Source organism: Eriocheir sinensis, chromosome 67 (genome assembly GCF_024679095.1).
Source record: "Eriocheir sinensis breed Jianghai 21 chromosome 67, ASM2467909v1, whole genome shotgun sequence".
Taxonomy (NCBI): Eukaryota; Metazoa; Arthropoda; class Malacostraca; order Decapoda; family Varunidae; genus Eriocheir; species Eriocheir sinensis.
The window spans coordinates 8,882,432-8,902,431 of NC_066575.1; the positions used below are offsets into that span (position 1 = coordinate 8,882,432).

A 20,000-nucleotide genomic window follows, 5' to 3' on the forward strand; every position below is an offset into this window, starting at 1 on the left:
GAGAGAGAGAGAGAGAGAGAGAGAGAGAGAGAGAGAGAGAGAGAGAGAGAGAGAGAGAGAGAGAGAGAGAGAGAGAGAGAGAGAGAGAGAGAGAGAGAGAGAGAGAGAGAGAGAGAGAGAGAGGAAAAAAAAGAAAAAAGAAAGGAATTATAGATGAAAGAAAGAAAGAAACAAAAAAATGAAAGAAAAAAAGAAAGAAAAAGAAAAGAAAAAAGAAAGAAAAGACACACAAGAACAGGAGCCTCAACACCTTAGGTCACCTTATTAACCTTACCTTACCTTACCTGTCATTCTTATCACCTGTGGACCCTCGCATTAAACAGGTACAGGTGTGCTCGCCAATCTGTACGCACCAATCACATTCTAATTCCCGGCCTTAAAGAATTCGGAGTTTTGGGATATTTAGAATCAATGCAATTTGGACTAATGGGATTTTTAACTCTAATTCTCGTATCAGAAAGGAAAAAATAACCATACTCTTATAAACTGAGATGATGCACAGGAATTAAGGTAAAAAATAATGATTGGAATTGGTGCGCACAAAATGGTGTATATACTGAAGGTTCACCATCACCACCATCACCACCACCATCACCACCATCATCACCATGCACACCAAGCACTTCATGAGCATACATACACATCCTTCAACACCACAACACCACCATGCAACAACACCACCACAGTCATCACCATCACCATCACCAGAACCCATAATGCAAGAGCTCCCCGTTGGTGTGTGTGTGTGTGTGTGTGTGTGTGTGTGTGTGTGTAATACCGTGTCCAGAGCGTACATGTAAAAATTAATAGTAAAAAAAAGTTCGTATTCGAGACAAAATAAAATAAAAAGTAAAAAAAAAATGAAAAAAATATATAAATTCGTAAAAAAAAGCATCGCCGTCACCTGTAAAAAACAAGCAAAAAAAAAAAAAAAAGAGAGAGGGGGGGGGGGATGGGGGGCAACAAAGGTGTATGCTCAAAAATCCCTTTCATAATAAAAACAAAAACATTTAATTTGTCTTTATGGAAATAGGGTTCGTGGATGGACGCTCGCTTGATTTTCTTGTTTTTCTTGTTTTTATTCTTGTTTCCGTGTGGGTGTGTTGAGGGAGGCGAGTTTCTGTCAGTCTGTCTATCTGTCTGTCTCTCTGTATTTTCTCTCTGTCCTTGTATATGTGTGTGTGTGTATGTGTGTGTGTGTGTGTTTCCGCTTAACTGTCCATCTATCTGTTTGTCTGTCTGTCTGTCTGTCTGTCTTTCTGTTTGTCTATCTATCTATCGGTCTGTCTGTCTATCTGTCCGCCTGTCCGTCCTTCGGTCAAAGCAATTACCTCGGCAGTGTCCCCTAGACGGTGCTTGGCGGAAGAGGAGGAGGAGGAGGAGGAGAAAGGAAGGTGATAACGAAAAAGTGTAGGACGTGAGGAAAGAGGAAAAAGAAAAAAGAAGAAAAGAAAGGAGGGAGATATACGAGAAGAAATATGAGTGGAAACCGTAGAAGGAGGAGGCGGTGACGGAAAGAGGAAATGAAAAGGTGGAAGAAGATGAAGATGCGAAAAATAAGAAGAAAAAGGAGGAGGAGGAGGAAGAGAAGGAGGAAGAAGAAGAGAGTGCAGGAGGTCAGAGCAAAGAGCAGGAAAAAGACCATAGCGTTCAAGGCCGTTCAGGAAAGAGAAAGAGAGAGGAAGAAGAGAAGAAGACAACGAAAGGAAGAAAACAAGAACAAAACACACACACACACACACACACACACACACACACACACACACATCAACCACCCCAAATCCCGCTACCCATCAGTCTTTCACAGCGTCACAAGGTCTCAAGTCAAGGTCGCAAGTCTAACCATCTACCAGACATCGCATCTCTCCACCTCTAACTGCCCACTACAAGGGAGGGAGCGAGCGAGCGACGACCCGGATTCTCAAACGTATTGGCGCCTCAGTTTAAAAGTCACCCTGTTTGAAAAGCCTCTTGTGGAAGTTGTTGGGGTTTCCATGGCCTGTTTTTGTGTTGTTAGTGATAGTTTTACCCGACTTCTGCACCTTGAGCGGGAAAAACACGCATGGAAACCCAGTAAATCTCCTCCGTGGTGGCCTTGGGAAACAGTGATAATGAGAGCCTGGCACGTTTGAGAATAGAAGGGACGTGGGGGAAGGAGGAAGGAATAGTTACTGCAATAGAGCGCTTGCATGCATGGCTAGCGAGGAGCTGAACTAGATTATGGGAAGAGACAGAGGAACAGGAAGGATGTGGCGGCTTGGGAGAGAGAGAAAGAGTCAGGAAGGAGTGGATGGGTCAGTCTAGGCCAGTGGGTTAATAAATAAGTGTATACAAGTTTCTGGCGAGGAGATTAAGATGTAAATAGAGAGAGAGAGAGAGAGGAGAGAGAGAGAGGAGAGAGAGAGAGAGAGAGAGAGAGAGAGAGAGAGAGAGAGAGAGAGAGAGAGAGAGAGAGAGAGAGAGAGAGAGAGAGAGAGAGAGAGAGAGAGAGAGAGAGAGAGAGAGAGAGAGAGAGAGAGAGAGAGAGAGAGAGAGAGAGAGAGAGAGAGAGAGAGAGAGAGAGAGAGAGAGAGAGAGAGAGAGAGAGAGAGAGAGACAGACAGACAGATAGACTGAAAAAAACAGACAGAAACAGACACAGAGACAGACAGATTGACGGAGAAAGAGGTACAGAGGAAGAGACATATACAAAATTAGAATAAAAAACATATATATATATATATATATATATATATATATATATATATATATATATATATATATATATATATATATATATACAAAAAAAAGGAAACATGCGGACGAGACAAGTAACACTACAAGTAACACAAAACAAGTAACATGCGGACAACCAAAATTAATAACAGGTAAACAGCCAGCCAGTCACCAGGAGTTTAGTTCATTACATAGAGTCGGAAGTTTATATATAGATGCGTAGGTTGTGTTGCGAGCCGGGGTGTTACTGAGACAAGATATATAGATGCGTAGGTTGTGTTGCGAGCCGGGGTGTTACTGAGACAAGGTTAGTTTAGTTCATTACATAGAGTCGAGAGCTTGTATATAGATGCATAGGTTGTGTTGCGAGCCAGGGCAGGGTTAGTTAGCAGGGTACGCGTTAAGGGCAGGGTGTTATGAGGGCAAGAGAAGGCAGGGGAGGCAGGGGTCGAGCAGGGAGCAGCACTAGAGCGTCTCCACTAGTAAGTTACCTGGAGACTGAACGCCCAAGCCATAATATGATACGGCCGAGTCCTGGCGCCTAGAAAACAGGCCTGCAACACGTAGAGAACAGGATGAGACAACAGCACAGACAACAACTAGAACGGTAACAGCTAGAAAAATGAGTGATTAATGATAAGAAAACGAACAGAAATGATTAAAAACTAACTACATTATGGTTACGACATATCATAAGTACGACAACAACAGTAAGAACAGCAACATTAGCAACGGTAACAACTAGAAGTACGATAATAATTAGAAGAATATGAGGAAAAATAACTACTGAATAACTGAAAAAATGAGAGTAACTTCACTATTATATGTACGATAACATATACAACAACTGCACAAACAACAAGAACAGCAAGAAAAGAACGATAACAATTAGATTAAGAACGATACTAATAATAACTGTAAAAATGAGAGTAACTTCACTATTATAAGTACGATAACATGTACAACAAAAGCACAAACAACAAGAACAATTAGAAAAGTACGATAACAATTAGATTAAGAACGATACTAACTATTAAGAACAATAACAATGAGAGTAACTTCACTAAAGAGAAAGTAGATACAAATAACAATAAATAAATAAATAAATAACAATAAAACTAATAATAATAAAAACATAAAATAAACAGAAGGCCAATAATTAGAGCAAGGACAGTTAAATATATATATAGACAGAGAAAAAAATATAGTAGAAGCGACTTGAAGTTTGACAATAAAAGGTCAAATTAACAGGTACACACACACACACACACACACACACACACACACACACACACACACGGACGGACGGACGCACTGAAATATAGCGATAAGGACGGAAAACAAGGACAACAAGAACAAGGACAACGTGTGATTAACGAAATTTACGCAAAACTTTAACGATAAAAACGAACGATTATAACAAAGAAGACGGAGGAGGAAGAGGAGGGGGATAAAAGGGGAAACTATAGAAAAATGGATAAAAGGGAAAAATGGTAAAAATAAAATGAAAATAAAGAGAGAAAGAAAAAGAGTTAGCTTCTAAAATCAGGACGAAAGCAACGACCCGGAAACTCTCTCTCTCTCTCTGATCCGATTTTAATCCATACACAATGAATGGGAGGAATGAGAGAGAGAGAGAGAGAGAGAGAGAGAGAGAGAGAGAGAGAGAGAGAGAGAGAGAGAGAGAGAGAGAGAGAGAGAGAGAGCACTGGGTCGAGTTTGCGTCATAGCAGGAGGAGGAGGAGGAGGAGGAGGAGGAGGAGGAGGAGGAGGTTAAGTTGCGGTCTGGATGGAGGATGATGAAGGGGTGTGTTGAAGGGGGGTGACTAAGACCTCCTCCTCCTCCTCCTCCTCTTCCTCTTCCTCTTCCTTCTTCTTCCTCCTCCTCCTTCTGTCCTCTCTTCTTCATTCCTTACATCTTCTCTTACATTCACTCTTGCATCTCCTCTTCTGCTTCTTCCTTCTTCCCTGTCCACTCCTCTTTCTCCTCCTCCTTTTTTTTCATATCTTTCATCTCCTTTTTCTTCTTCTTCTTCTTTATCTTCATTTTTCCTTCCTCCTCCTCCTTCGTCTTTCTTATCCTCCTCCTTCCTTTTCCTTCTTTCCTTTTTCCTTTTACGGTCTCATTCGTTTTCTTCATGTCTTTCTTCTTTTCTTTATTCTTCTTCTCCTCCTCCTCCTCCTTTCTTCGTCCTTCCTTCTTCCTCCTCCTCTTCCTGCATTCCCTTCTTCGTTCTTTAGTTCTTCTTTTTCATTCCTTCTTCCATCTCCTCATTTTTCTTCCTCTTCCCTGTCCACTCCTCCTCCTTCTCCTCCTCCTCCTCTCTTCTTCTTCTTCCTCCTCCTCCTCCTCCTCCTCCTCTCGATCAGACTCCTGCAATTACTTCCCTAATAACCTGCGGCCCCCTGGCGAGACAAAATGTAAATGTCCCGTGAGAGGTTAACAGAGAGGCGGGGCAGGAGGTCTCTCTCTCTCTCTGTCACTTTCTTCTCCCTTCTCGTAACTTTCTCCCGTCTGTCATCTCCCTCTATTCAAGACTATATTTATGTTCTCTCTCTCTCTCTCTCTCTCTCTCTCTCTCTCTCTCTCTCTCTCTCTCTTCTACAAATTAGCTTCCGAAGGTCCTCCACCCCTTCTTCTTCTTCTTCTTCTTCTTCTCCTCCTCCTCCTCTTCCTAAATGCCTGTTTCTCACGATTTACCCTTCGGCACTTGCCAGGAGGAGGAGGAGGAGGAGGAGGAGGAGGAGGAGGAGGAGGAGGAGGAAGACGAAGGAGAAGAGGAAGAGAAAGAAAAGAAAGAAGGATGAGCTTAAGAAAACGAATGAGACAGCAGAGGAAAAAGTAAAGAAAGAAAGAGATGAATAGGAGGAGGAGGAGGAGGGAGAGGAGGAAGAGGAGGAGGAGGAGGAGGAGAGAGAGAAAGATGAAAATGGAAGAGGTAATCGAAGAAAAGAGAGAAGAACCCCCCCCCAAAAAAAAGTCAGAGGAGAAGAAAGAAGAAGAGAAGAAGAAGAAGAAGAAGAAGAGGAAATAAAGAAAAATAGACGAATTCGTACAAGTTTAAATTGGATAAAAGGAAAGAAAATGAGAGAGAGATAGAGAGAGAGAGAGAGAGAGAGAGAGAGAGAGAGAGAGAGAGAGAGAGAGAGAGAGAGAGAGAGAGAGAGAGAGAGAGAGAGAGAGAGAGAGAGAGAGAGAGAGAGAGAGAGAGAGAGAGAGAGAGAAAAGTCCCCGGAAACAGGAGGACTCGTGACCTTGAACTCTCTCGCCTCTGATTGGCTAGCCCCGCCCTCCCCCCCCCACGCCCCCTCCCCCACCTGCCCCGCCCCCCGCTGCCCCGAGGAGGTAAGGCGCCCCAGGACACCCCAGCCTCTGCCCCACGAAGGAGACAACGGCCCCGATATTCCCCCCTTTTTTCTCTCTCTCTCTCTCTGTGTGTCTCTTCTCCTTACTCTCTCTTTGGTCCGTTTTTTGTTTTACTCCATCACCTTCATTCTCTCTCTCTCTCTCGCACAAGTTACCTGAATCTCTGCAAATAATGGAACCTCAAATGCAACTTCCCTTCCACATAAACTTTATAGATTGCGGATAAATTTTGCTCTCTCTACTAACTAACTAACTAATTGCAGTACTCCAAACTCTTCCTTACTAAGAAACGCCAGTCATTAAATATCAACGGCAGCTTCTAATCTCTTTCTTCTTATATACCAAGAGATTCATTATTAATATCTACTGCAAAACCACCCTTCAAAATGCATTACCAACTGACCAACTAACTAATGTACTTCACGCTCTCCCGTACTAAGAAAAGCCAGTTATTACCATCTTAAAAATCAACGGTAGGTTCTAATCCCTTTCTCCTTATATACCAAGAGATTCATTATTAATATCTACTACAAAAACATCCTTCAAAATGCATGACCAACTGACTAACTAACTAATGTACTTCACGCTCTCCCGTACTAAGAAAAGCCAATTGCCAACACAAACTTCTAATCTTTTTCTTCTTATATACCAAGAGATTCATTATTAATATCTACTACAAAACCACCCTTCAAAATACACGACCAACTTACTAACTAACTCACGTTCTTCAACATCTCCCTTCCTAAGCAAAGCCAATCATAACCGACTCGAAACACAACAGCAACTTCCAGTCTCTCTCACCTTCGTTACACTCCGCTCCCTTCACTTCCCATTACCTTTTCTTTACCTATTCACGCCATACCATTACATACTGGCAGAGGCAATCAATAAGCGGGAAGCAGCCATTAACCCATAAAAGTGGTCCATAAAAAGCTCGTAGGGAAGGGGTCTGGCTGCCTGGTATTGTTGGACCTGATCTCGAGGGAATGGCTGGGAAGGGAGGGAGAGTTTGTACAATGGCCGTAACTTTCAAACCGAGTGACTAGCAAACTAAATATATAAACGAAAGTAAAAATAATAGAATCTTGTGCCATTTCATCTAGAATAATGTTGGACCTGATCTCGAGGGAATGGCTGGGAAAGGAGGGAGAGTTTGTACAATGGCCGTAACTTTCAAACCGAGTGACTAGCAAACTAAATATATAAACGGAGGTAAAAGTAATAGAATCTCGTATCATTTCATTGATAAAAGAATAACATAAACTAGAATAATGTTGGAACTGACCTCAAGGGAATGGCTGAGGAAGGGAGGGAGAGCTTGTAGTATGGCCGTAACTAACTAATTGAATTACTAGCAAAATAAATATAGAAACGAAGGAAAAAATAGTAATATCAGATGCATTTTATCGATAGAGTAAGAGAATAAATTAAATTATTGTTGGAACTGACCTCAAGGGAATGGCTGAGGAAGGGAGGGAGAGCTTGTCGTATGGCCGTAATTAATTAATCGAATAACTATGAAAATAAATATAGAAACGAAGGTAAAAATAATAATATCAAATACATTTCATCGATAGACTGAGAGAACGAGTGTTGGAACTGATCTGGAGGCAATGGCTGAGGAGAAATGGCTTGGAATACGGTCTTAACTAACTAAACATACAACCACCTAACTAAATATTTAAACGAAGGTAGAAACACTTAATTCAGACACCATTTCATCGATAGAATAAGAGAATAAGTGAAAATACTATTGGAAGTGATCTCGAGGGAATGGCTGAGGAAGGGAGAGCTTGTAATACGGTCTTAACTAACTAAACATACAACCATCTAACTAAATATTTAAACGAAGGTAGAAACACTAAATTCAGACACCATTTCATTGATAGAATAAAAGAATAAACGAAAATACTGTTGGAACTGATCTCGAGGGAATGGCTGAGGAAGGGAGGGTCTGTAATATGACTTTAAGTAACAAATAAAAAAATAACTTAAAATATACGTACATGAACAAAGATATAAGTACTAAAAATCAGACATCATTCCATCGATAATATAAGAGAAAGAACGAAAATTTGAACGTCTATACTGAAAACGGTGTAAATGGCGTACGTTTTCGTCTTTTTTCCTCCTATTTCGTCGATAGAATAAGTGAATGAACGGAAATTACAATGTCTATACTGTAAACTGTGTAAACAGAGTAAGTTTTCGTCTGCTTTTCATTTGTTTATACTTTTGCTTCACGATTTGGGGGTTTCCTCAATATATCAGCTTCTTCTCTTTTCTTTTTCTATTTCCAGGACATATTCTGATCCTTCTCTAATCTGATTCTTCTCTCTCTCTTTCTTACTATGTCTTGTTTTAATATTATATACATTTCTTCTCTTTTCTTTCTCTCATTCTCTCTCTTTTCATTTTTCTTTTCCTTATTCTTTCCAAACATTCTTCTTCTCTTCTCTATACACATCTTTAACTTCTTGTACCGATCTTGCACACTACATTACACACACACACACACACACACACACACACACACACACACACACACACCATCTCTTTTTACGGCCTACTGAACGCCATCGCAGCCCTCCATCAACACCAGCGAACGAGCAAAACACTATAAACACCACCATCACCACCATCACCACCATCATCACCACTACAACAACCACCACCTACTCTTGCAACAACAACTACTATAACCATCACCAGCATCACCACCACTACTATCATCACCACCAACATCACCATTCACCTCCACTCTCTGTCATCACCACCACTCTGCGTTCCCCTCTATCAACACCAGTCTCATTTTTTCTCCTCTTTTTAAACACCTCTCATCATCATCTTCCCGTGAAATCCAAACACCACCACCACCACCACCACCACCACCACCACCACCACCACCACCGCTAGTAAACTCACATACCTCCCCTCTACTCCTTCCTTTTCCCTCTCATCTTCACCCGTTTCACACTCCTCCTCCTTCTCTCTTCACATTCTCCCTTCTATTCCCCTTCCTTCACGCCTAACCTAACCACACCCAACATTACTAATTCCATTCTCACCTTTTACATTTCCCTATTAACCTTATAAGTGTACAAGCTCTCACTCCCCTCCTCTTTTACCTTCTACCAAACTCCTTTTACATTCTCCTCTCTAAACCATCTACCCCATCTTCCATTCTCATTCTACTTCTCTTTACTCCTCTCCTCTCCCCCCTTTTTTCTGTTCTTTACTCCATCTCCTTCTACTCCCTTCATCTCCCTTATCCCTCATACCTCCCCTCTCTCTCTCTCTACTCCACTTCACAATTCCCCTTTCTCTCTCTCTCTTCCACTTGTTTCATACCACCTGTACTCCACATTTCTTTTCCATACCTCCTCCTCCTCCACCTCCAGTCACCCCTTTCCCAACTATAAATACACACTCCCCTCATTCTCTCCCCTCTCCTCAGTCCCCTACATCCCCTCCATCATAGTTCTCTCCCCTTACCCTCTCCCCACTACCTCCCTTCCCACCTACGGTCACCCTCCTTGCACCTTTCACCAAAACACACACGTACTCTCTTTACCATCTCCCCTTTACCCAAACACCCACAACCACAGCATCGTATCATAACTCTCTCCCCGTACCCTCTCCCCGCTACCAACAATATCCCTCCCGAATTTTGGAAAAGAAGGGAGAATTACTAAGGTCAGTGAGACGGAGATGAGCACTAAGGCTTCGCGCAGCTTAATCTATGCAATCGACTTTACTTCAACTTATAATTAGGAAAAAAGGAAACCAAAAAAGTGAGTCTATCTTAAGGCTATCTTCCTAACCTTACTGTAATTTACCCTCACCTTTCCATACCTTACCTTACCTTACCTTATCTTACCTTACCTTACCCTACCCTACCTTACCTTACTTTACCTTATCTTACTTTACCTAACCTAGCCCTACCTTACCTTACCTTACCATATCATACCCTTTCCCTCCCTCCTCATCCTCCCAACACAACCCCAGCATTACCACCACTACTGCAACCACAAAACTCTACCATCACACCCATGCTTCTGTTTATCATCTCAACAACGCAAAACTCTCACAAATAACACATCTTTATCTTATTCTCTCCTCTTCCCTTACCAAACAATCTCCTTTCCCTCCCTCCTCTCCCTCACAACACAGCCCAAGTATCCCCATCACTACTACGACCACAAACCTCTACCATTACACCCATGCTTCCGTTTCTCACCCCAACAATGCAAAACTCTCACAAATAACACCTCTTCATCTGATTCTCTCCTCTCCCCTTACCAAATAATACCCTTTCCCTCCCTCCTCTCCCTCACAACACAACCCCAGCATTACCACCACTACTACGACCACAAACCTCTACAATCACACCCATGCTTCTGTTTATCATCTCAACAACACAAAACTCTCACAAATAACACATCTTCATCTGATTCTCTCCTCTCCCATTACCAAACAATACCCTTTCCCTCCCTCCTCACCCTCCCAACACAACCCCAGCATTACCACCACTACTGCGACCACAAACCTTTACCATCACACCCATGCGTCGAATTTCTCACCTCCGGCAAACTGCGGAAAGGCGGACAGCTGGTTGAGCGTCACCGTGCCCGCGAAGATCAGGAAGTTGATGATGACCAACGCTATCACGCTGCCCTGGTGCTCCCCCATCCTGCAGGAGAGAAGGATACGTTAGGGATTGGCTAAAGAGTATTAGTATAGAAGGAAAAAAGCGAAAGTTATAAACACTGGATAAAGGAATAGGATAAAACATGAAGAAAGGATGTGTTAAGGACGGGCCAAGGAGGATTAGGAATAGAAGGAGTGAAGGATACGCTAAAAACTGACCAAGGAATATTAGGAGTGAAGAAACCGGAAAATAGGATACGTTAAGGACTGGGAACAGGATGAAAGAAGGGAAGAAAAAGTGAAATGATAAACAGAAGAAGATGAGGAGAGAGAAAAATTAGGGAGAGTGAAAAAAAGAAAAATATGTAGAAAACAGGACACGGAGAGAGAGGAAAATGAGGAAAAGAATAAAAAAGACAATAGGAAGACTGATGAATACGGAAAAGAGAAGAAAAGCAGGAGATAAAGAAAATAAAACAGGAGGAAAAGACGTTTGGACACAGGAAAAAGAAAAGAAGTCAAGCAGAAAAAACTAAAAAAGGAAAAAAAAGAAGAAAAAGAGGAAAATATTGACACCATAACGAGGGAAAGGGAAATGAAGATGAGGGAAAAAAAGGAAGAAAATTAGATAATGAGAAAGAGGAAAAGGAAGAAGAAAAGAAAGAAAAAAAAATGCAAAATGACCGTGATTATCGAGTTATGGAGAGAGAGAGAGAGAGAGAGAGAGAGAGAGAGAGAGAGAGAGAGAGAGAGAGAGAGAGAGACCACAAAAACCTTGACATGTATTTATCTTAAGCTTTCCATATTACCGTCTCTCTCTCTCTCTCTCTCTCTCTCTCTCTCTTTTGGATGAAGAAACTTGATTTGTTGGCTCGTTTAGCGAAGGAATGAAGGAGGAAGAGGAAGAGGAGGAGGAAGAGCAGGAGGAAGAGGAAGAGGAGGAGGAAGAGGAGGAGGAAGAAAGAGGGAAAGAGGAAAAAAAAAGTAGAGAAAATGATAAAAAGGAGGAGAGGACGAAGTAGGGGAGGAGGAAAGAGACAAAAAGGAGGAAGAGGGAAAAAAGAAGAGTAAATAAATGAGGAGAGAGGAAGAAAAAGAAAATAAAAGAAGGAAAGGAAAAAGAAATGGGAAGGAGGTAGAGGAGGAGGAGGAGGAGGAGGAGGAAAATTAGGACAAAGAAAAGGATAACGAAACCAAAAATAAAAAAAGGAAAATAAAAGGAGGAAAAAAGGAAGAAATAAAGAAGAAGAAGAGGGGAGATAAGAGGAAAACGGAAGAAAGGAAAAATGATAAAGAAAAAAAGGAGAAACGAAGATATACCAAAAAAAGAAACCAGAAGAAGAAGAAGAAGAAGGGAGAAGAAGTAGGTTGGGAGGAAGAGGAAGAGGAGGAGGAGGGGGACGAGGAGGAAGGAGGAGGAGGAAATTGAGTGAGTAAAAGACAAAGAGGAGGACGAAGGAACGAACGAAAGAAAGAAAAAGAAGAAAATCGAGGCAAGAAAAAGATAAAGAAAAATAAACAAAAAAAAAGGAAAAAGAACGAAGCCAAAATAAATAAATGAGGAAGGAATAAAAGAAGAAAGGGGAGAGGGAGAGAGAGGAAAAAATGGAAAGAAAAAAATAATGATAGGAAGAGAGAAAAAAGAGAGAAAGAAATTTTGCATATTTTAATCCTCTAATTTAAAAATGAGAGAGAGAGAGAGAGAGAGAGAGAGAGAGAGAGAGAGAGAGAGAGAGAGAGAGAGAGAGAGAGAGAGAGAGAGAGAGAGAGAGAGAGAGAGAGAGAGAGAGAGAGAGAGAGAGAGAGAGAGAGAGAGAGAGAGAGAGATATAGAGAGAGAGAGAGAGAGAGAGAGAGAGAGAGAGAGAGAGAGAGAGAGAGAGAGAGAGAGAGAGAGAGAAAGGAAGAAAGAAAAAGAGAAACACAAAAGACGGAAAGGCAAACACAAAGACGAAAAAATCAAAACAAAAAAAGAAAAAGAAAAGAAAAAAAAATAAGGTTACACACACACACACACACACACACACACACACACACACACACACACACACACACACACACACACACACACACACACACACACACATAATAGATATTAATAGATACAGACATAGACAGACAGGCCGTGTGTACGTTACTGAACCTCGTCTGTGTACACCATCCCCCAAATGTTTACACGGGAACACACACACACACACACACACACACACACACGTAGAGTACCCCCCCCCCCTTTCCCTTTTCCCACACTCCCCGCTCTCTCTCTCTCTCACAAACATTGAAGTCACTGATCTGTTTTACTTTCCTATTTTTTTCCCTTTCTTTTCATTGCTACCGTGTGTGTGTGTGTGTGTGTGTGTGTGTGTGTGTGTGTGTGTGCATCAATGTAAGGGTATCTCTCTCTCTCTCGACTCACAAATCACCAAGATAAATAATGGTCACTTCCACCACCACCACCACCATCACCACCTTCACCTCCACCACCACCACCACCATCACCACCTTCACCTCCACCACCACCACCACCTTCACTTTTTATCATCACTATTAAACCACCACCACCACCACCACTACTATTACCATGACTTGCACCACCACCATCGCTAGCAGAAGAATTTACCATCACGACCACCACCATCACCACCGCAGCTGTACCCCATGACCACTACTACTACCACTACTACTACTACTACTACTGCTACTACTACTACTACTACTACTACTACTACTATAACTATTACCACTACTTAAATAACGTAACACAACTTCTTATTCTTAACGTGTACTCCACCACCACCACCACCACCTCCTCCACCGCCAGTCACATGCCCGCCTGACCGACAGGAGAAAGTTAATCCCGTGGTTAGTCGGTCCACATGCAGAAGACCACAGCACACCTCCTCCTCCTCCTCCTCCTCCTCCTCCTCCTCCTCCTCCTCCTTCGGGTCCTTCACTTCTTCTCTCTTCTATTCGGTCACTCTTTTTCTTCTCCTCCTGTTCCTGTTTCTCCTTCTCTCCTTTTCCTTTCTTTTTTTCTCTCTTTTCACGCTCTCCTTCCTCTTGCTTTTAATTTTCCTCTTATTCCTCCTCCTCTTGTTTCCTCACTTATTTTCTCCTTCTGCTTTTGCTTCTAGTTCTCTCCTTCTTTTCCTCCTTCCATTTTTTTCCTGCTCCTTGTCTTCATTCCCTTCCTCCGCTTTTTTTTCTCACTTTTCTCCTCCTTTTCGTCTTTCTTCTCTTGGTTTTGCTCCTATTTTTCTCTCCATCTGTTCCTCCCTCCGTTTTCTTCTCATCCTCTTTCTCTCTTCGTTTTTATTCCTTTTCCTCCCTCACCTGCTCCTCCTCATCTTACTCTACCTCTGTTTTTCCTCCCTTTTCTTCTTATGTCCTCTCTCTTTTCGTTCTTTCACTTCCTTTTCCTCCTCCTCCCCCTCTCATATGCACTTTCTTAAGCAATGTCGTCAGTAAGTGTTACCTCTGAATAGAATAGAATGTCCACGAGTGTTACTAATGTATGTTAATAGTGTGGACGCGTCAGTCAGTGTTACCATTTCTCTAAGTTATGGATGTGTGTGTGTGTGTGTGTGTGTGTGTGTGTGTGTGTGTGTGTGTGTGTGTGTGTGTGTGTGTGCTCCATCTCTCTGTGCTATCTATAATGTGTTAGGTGTATCAATGTGTGCTATCAGGGCGTGTGTGTGTGTGTGTGTGTGTGTGTGTGTGTGTGTTATCTATGTGTCATGACCTACATTGTGTCATTATGGTGTTATTATGATATGACTTAATGATCTGTTAGTATTATTATTTTTTATGGTTCGTCTACTTCTACGCATCATTTCAGTAAGTATCAGTATTAAGAAAAAAAATATATTCGTCTAGTAAAAATTCCGTTGAGAAATATATGTAAATTCACTAAGTCAATATTCCAAGCTCTCCCTCACTATAAGATATGCCAGTCATTACTAACTTAATATTCACTAAGAGATACTTGTCATTACCAACTAGAAATGTACTAAGAGATGCCAGTCATTACCAACTTAATATTCACTATGAAATGTCGGTCCTTACCAATTCAAAATATACGAAGTTGCCATTCATTACCAACAAGAAGTATACGAAGAGTTGCCAGATAGAACCAACTCAGAATTTACTAAAAGGGATGGAAATCAATACCAACTGAAAATATACCAAAATACACTATCACAAAATATACCAAAATACACTATCACAAAATATACCAAAATACACTATCACAAAATCCAACGGCGACTTCTAAACTATATCTCACCTTCCTTGAACCTCACATTACTTCACTTCCAATTACTCTTTTCTAGACGTCCCTACACCACACAATTACAAACAGAGAAAACGAATATCCTGGATGCTGCCAACCTGCCATACACCGTACATTTTGGTCATAGAAAGCCTGTAGGGAACGAGGTCTGGCTGGCTGGCTGACTACTGATAGAGCTGGAACACATGTCTTGGCTTATAGAGGAAGGGGGTGGGGAAAGAAAGGAGTATAAGGAGAACTGTAGAGGAGAGAAACGGGGGAGAAGACTGCAGTAAAAGTGAAATAGGTTGAAAGGGGTGTATAGAGAAGAACTGTAGAGGAGAGACACAGAGGAGAAGAGTGTAGCAAAGTGAAATAGGGTGAGAAGATGAGTTAAGAAAAAGGGGTGTATAGAGAAGAACTACAGAGGAGAGACAGAGAGGAGAAGAGTGCAGGGTAACATGAAGAAGAGTTAAGAAAGATAATTAAAGAGAAGAGCGTAAATATCCGGTCTTTTTTTTCTCTTTTATATGTATTGGTTTGCTCTTAACAGCTTCCAGTGATCAAATAAATAAAACATGAGCGTTAGTGTCCAAATGCAGATTGATACAAAGACACTAATGAGCCGGTGACCTGATGGTGATGTGATGCTGCCTCTTCATGATTCAAACTGGAGGGGAAGGGAGGGGGAGGAAAAATGGGAGGGAGGAGGAGGGTACTGAAGGGAATGGGGGAGATATTGAGGAGGGGGAGGGGAGGGGAGGAAAATGGGAGGGAGGAGGAGGGTACTGAAGGGAATGGGGGAGGTATTGAAGGAGGGGGGAGGGGAGGGGGAGGAAAAATGGGAGGGAGGAGGAGGGTACTGAAGGGAATGGGGGAGGTATTGGGGGAGAAGGGAGGGTATTGGGGTGAAGAGGGAGGGACCTGGGGGAGATGGAAAGGGGAGGGAACTTATGGGAAGGAAGGGAGAGCAGAGAGGGTACAAGGAGAAGGAGGACGGGGTGGGGACGGTGGGGAGGGTGGACGAGGAGGGTACTGAGGGGAATGGGGGAGAAGAGATGGTTTTGGCGTGAAGAGGGAGGGTACAGGGGGGAAATGGGAAAGGTACTGGGGCAAGGGGAAGGTACAGAGGCAAGGGGAAGGGGAGGGAACTTGTGGTAAGGAAGGGTAAAGGAGGGGGCAGGAGAGGGAGGGGCGGGGAGGTGGACGAGGAGGGTGGAGAGGTACTGAGGGACGGAGGTATCAGTGTGGGGGAATAACCTGGTTCGTGCGTTGATTACTGAACAGCGCGAGTGGGTGTTTGTTTTGAAGTTTAATGCGTCCATCACGGCGGACACATGCCGGCCGCTGGTGTATGTGTCGGGAATGGACGTCATGAATGCAACGAATGATTATGCATAGAAAGATACATGGGCGTGGAGTGCACTGACAAGGTATACATGCATAAATACAGGAGCAATTAGGTATATTCACACACACACACACACACACACACACACACACACACACACAGTGACCCCATCTCTCTCTCTCTCTCTCTCTCTCTCTTTATCTATCTATCTCTATCTCTCTCTCTCTAACATGTGACATCTTAATCATTTAAACTGAAGGTCCAATTTCCATATCTAGTAATACACACACACACACACACACACACACACACACACACACACACACACACACACACACACACACACACACACACACTAACCTGTCAAGAGAGAGAGAGAGAGAGAGAGAGAGAGAGAGAGAGAGAGAGAGAGAGAGAGAGAGAGAGAGAGAGAGAGAGAGAGAGAGAGAGAGAGAGAGAGAGAGAGAGAGAGAGAGAGAGAGAGAGAGAGAGAGAGAGAGAGAGAGAGAGAGAGAGAGAGAGAGAGAGAGCATTGACATTATATACGCCAATGCACTGACGAGAGAGAGAGAGAGAGAGAGAGAGAGAGAGAGAGAGAGAGAGAGAGAGAGAGAGAGAGAGAGAGAGAGAGAGAGAGAGAGAGAGAGAGAGAGAGAGAGAGAGAGACCTACTTCCTTTCAATTCATCTCTTTTCCTCCCCGCCTCTTCATCGCCGTTCTCCTCATTACCTGCCTCTTGCCACCTGCCCGTCACATTTAACACCTGCCGGATCACACCTTGCACCCCTTCTCTTCCCCTCAGATGGTCAGTTATGCATTGAGTCACTCCTTTTCCCGTGTGTGTGTGTGAGAGAGAGAGAGAGAGAGAGAGAGAGAGAGAGAGAGAGAGAGAGAGAGAGAGAGAGAGAGAGAGAGAGAGAGAGAGAGAGAGAGAGAGAGAGAGAGAGAGAGAGAGAGAGAGAGAAAGAAGGCTGAGTGTGGTCACGTGTTGCTACCGTCCGCACAACAAAGAAAGAGTAAGAAAGTATTTTTATTGCTCTCTCTCTCTCTCTCTCTCTCTCTCTCTCTCTCTCTCTCTCTCTCTCTCTCTCTCTCTCTCTCACACACACACACACACACGGGAAAAGGAGTGACTCAATGCATAACTAACCATCTGAGGGGAAGAGAAGGGGAGCAAGGTGTGATCCGGCAGGTGTTAAATGTGACGGGCAGGTGGCAAGAGGCAGGTAATGAGGAGAACGGCGATGAAGAGGCGGGGAGGAAAAGAGATGAATTGAAAGGAAGTAGGTGAGCTGTGAAAGGAGGAGGAGAAGAAGGATCAGGAGGAGGAGGGAAATGACTTAATGATGCATGTGAACAATACCATCACAGCCTCGGAGCTTGCAGAACCGTCATCCGGAAATGGGTAAGAGAGAGAGAGGAGGAGGAGAAGGAGGAGGTGTAGGAAGATATTACTAAGTGGTTGAAGGAAGAGAGGAAGAGGAATGAAAGAGTATTACAGAGAGGTAAGCAGATGGAAAGTGTGAGATTATCAAGGTGGAAAAAAGAGAAAAAGAGACAAAGGAAGAGGAATAAGAGGAGGAGGATAAAAGTAAGAGGATAAAGAGAAATAGGAAGACAGAATGAGCGTATGTAGAGAGGAATAGAGGTGGAAAAGGGTGAGATTAAGGAGAAAGAGAGAGACAGAGAGGGTGAGAGGGAGGAGGAAGTAAGGAAAAGAGGGATGGCAAAGAATGAAACAAAGAAAATAGGGGAGAGAGGAAAGACAGCGAAAGAGGAAGAAGGAAGAGAAAGAAAGGAGAGCAAGAGTGAAAGAGAGGAAGAGAAAGACAGTGATAAGGGAAAAGAAACTAGAGAAAGGAAGAGAAAGAGAGGAAAAGAATGTAGTAAAAGGGAAAATATGACAAGGAAAGAAAGAGATAGAGAAAATAACTAAAACTAGGAGAGAGAAAGTAAAGAATAAGACAAATAAAAGCGAAAAGGGAGAGGAAAAGAGGAATAAAGAGAACTAAAGAAATAAAGATGAGTAAAGTAGTATTGGAGGAGAGAGAGAGGGGAAGGGAAGGAAGGGGAGGAATGGAGGGAAGGGAGAAAGGGAGGGAGGGAGGGAAGGGAGAAAGGGAGGGAGGGAGGGAAGGGAGATACTTATAAATAATGGAATAATGGTAAAGGATTTGTGGTGGTGGTAGTGGAGGTGGTGGTGGTGATGGTGGTGGAGGTGGTGGTGGTGATGGTGGTGGAGGTGGTGGTGGTGATGGTGGTGGAGGTGGTGGAGGTGATGGTGGTGGAGGTGGTGGTGATGGTGGTGGAGGTGGTGGTGATGGTGGTGGAGGTGGTGGTGGTGATGGTGGTGGAGGTGGTGGTGGTGATGGTGGTGGAGGTGGTGGTGATGGTGGTGGAGGTGGTGGTGGAGGAGGTGGAAGTGATGAAGGGAGAGGGATGGGGAGAATTGTGATGGAAAGAGAGAGAGAGAGAGAGAGAGAGAGAGAGAGAGAGAGAGAGAGAGAGAGAGAGAGAGAGAGAGAGAGAGAGAGAGAGAGAGAGAGAGAGAGAGAGAGAGAGAGAGAGAGAGAGAGAGCAAAAAAGGAACCATGGAAATATTGAAGGAGAAGAAGGAGAAGGAGGAAGAGGAGGAGGAAGAGGAAGAAGGAAAGGAGAACAAGAACAGGAACAAGAAAAAAGATGAAAACAGATAAAATAGAAGACTGAGTTAAAGGAAAAAAAGAAAAGAAAGGAAAAGAAAGAGAAGGAAAAGGAAAAGGAGAGAAAAAGAAGATAAGAAAACTGAAGAAGAAGAGGAAAAAGAAGACAAGGAAAATGAAGAAGAGGAAAAAGAAGAGAAGGAAAATGAAGTAGGGAAAAAAGAAGAATTGGAAGAAAAAAGGAAAATGAAGGAAAAAAATGAAAATGAAAAAAGAGGAGAAGAAGAAGAAGAAGAAGAGGAATAATAAGAAGAGAAAGCAGAAGAAGAGGAGAACCAACAATCCCGCTCTCCAGGTAACCCAAGTCCCAGGTAGTCACTTATTAACACCTGTACTGAGAAGCGCAACACCTGTCACATACCTTTATTGCCAGGTGTGTGTGTGTGTGTGTGTGTGTGTGTGTGTGTGTGTGTGTGTGTGTGTGTGTGTGTGTGTGTGTGTGTGTGTGTGTGTGTGTGTGTGTGTGTGTATCTATTCTATCTGTCTTTGCTATTACAAGTTATACAAATTCTCCTTTAGGTTGAACCAGTACACTTTAAACCTCTACTTCCACTTTTATTTTTACTTCTCATTCTCTTTTTTTTTTTCCGTCATACCAGTTCCTTTTCCCTCTCTGTTGACCTTTGCTTTGACCTAGAATGGAAATACGTTCTTTTAAGGGGTATAATTTGCTGCTTTGCTGACCTTTGGGAGAGCGGGAAGTAGGAGACGGAGAGAGAGAGGAGAGGGTACGGAGAAGAAGGGGGAGGATGGGAAGGGAGAAGAGAGGGAAAGAGTGTAAGGAGAGGACTGGCAATAGAGAGGATGAAAGAATGGAAAGAGAGAGATGAGAGAAAGAGGAGAGGGAGAGAAGAGGGAAAGAAGGGGAAGGAAAGAGAAAGGAAGAAGAAAGATATATAAGAGAGGAATAACAAAAGAGGAAATAGAAGAGGAACAGCGAGAGATGA

The 20,000-nt window shown here is 42.9% G+C and overlaps 1 protein-coding gene across 2 annotated transcripts in view; it reads right to left on the reverse strand.

Annotated features, from left to right (window-relative positions):
* Nucleotides 1–20,000, reverse strand: part of LOC126988059 (uncharacterized) — a 107,480-nt gene that overhangs the window by 29,972 nt on the left and 57,508 nt on the right. The window contains exons 2-3 of one of the 2 annotated variants that reach the window (XM_050845861.1): nt 10,666–10,775; nt 3,207–3,269 (exon numbers count right to left, since the gene is read on the reverse strand). In XM_050845861.1, coding sequence (XP_050701818.1) covers nt 3,207–3,269; nt 10,666–10,774 — 172 coding nt within the window. In that variant the 5' untranslated portion in view covers nt 10,775. The remainder of the gene's footprint in view (nt 1–3,206; nt 3,270–10,665; nt 10,776–20,000) is intronic. The other variant, XM_050845862.1, reaches the window with a different exon arrangement.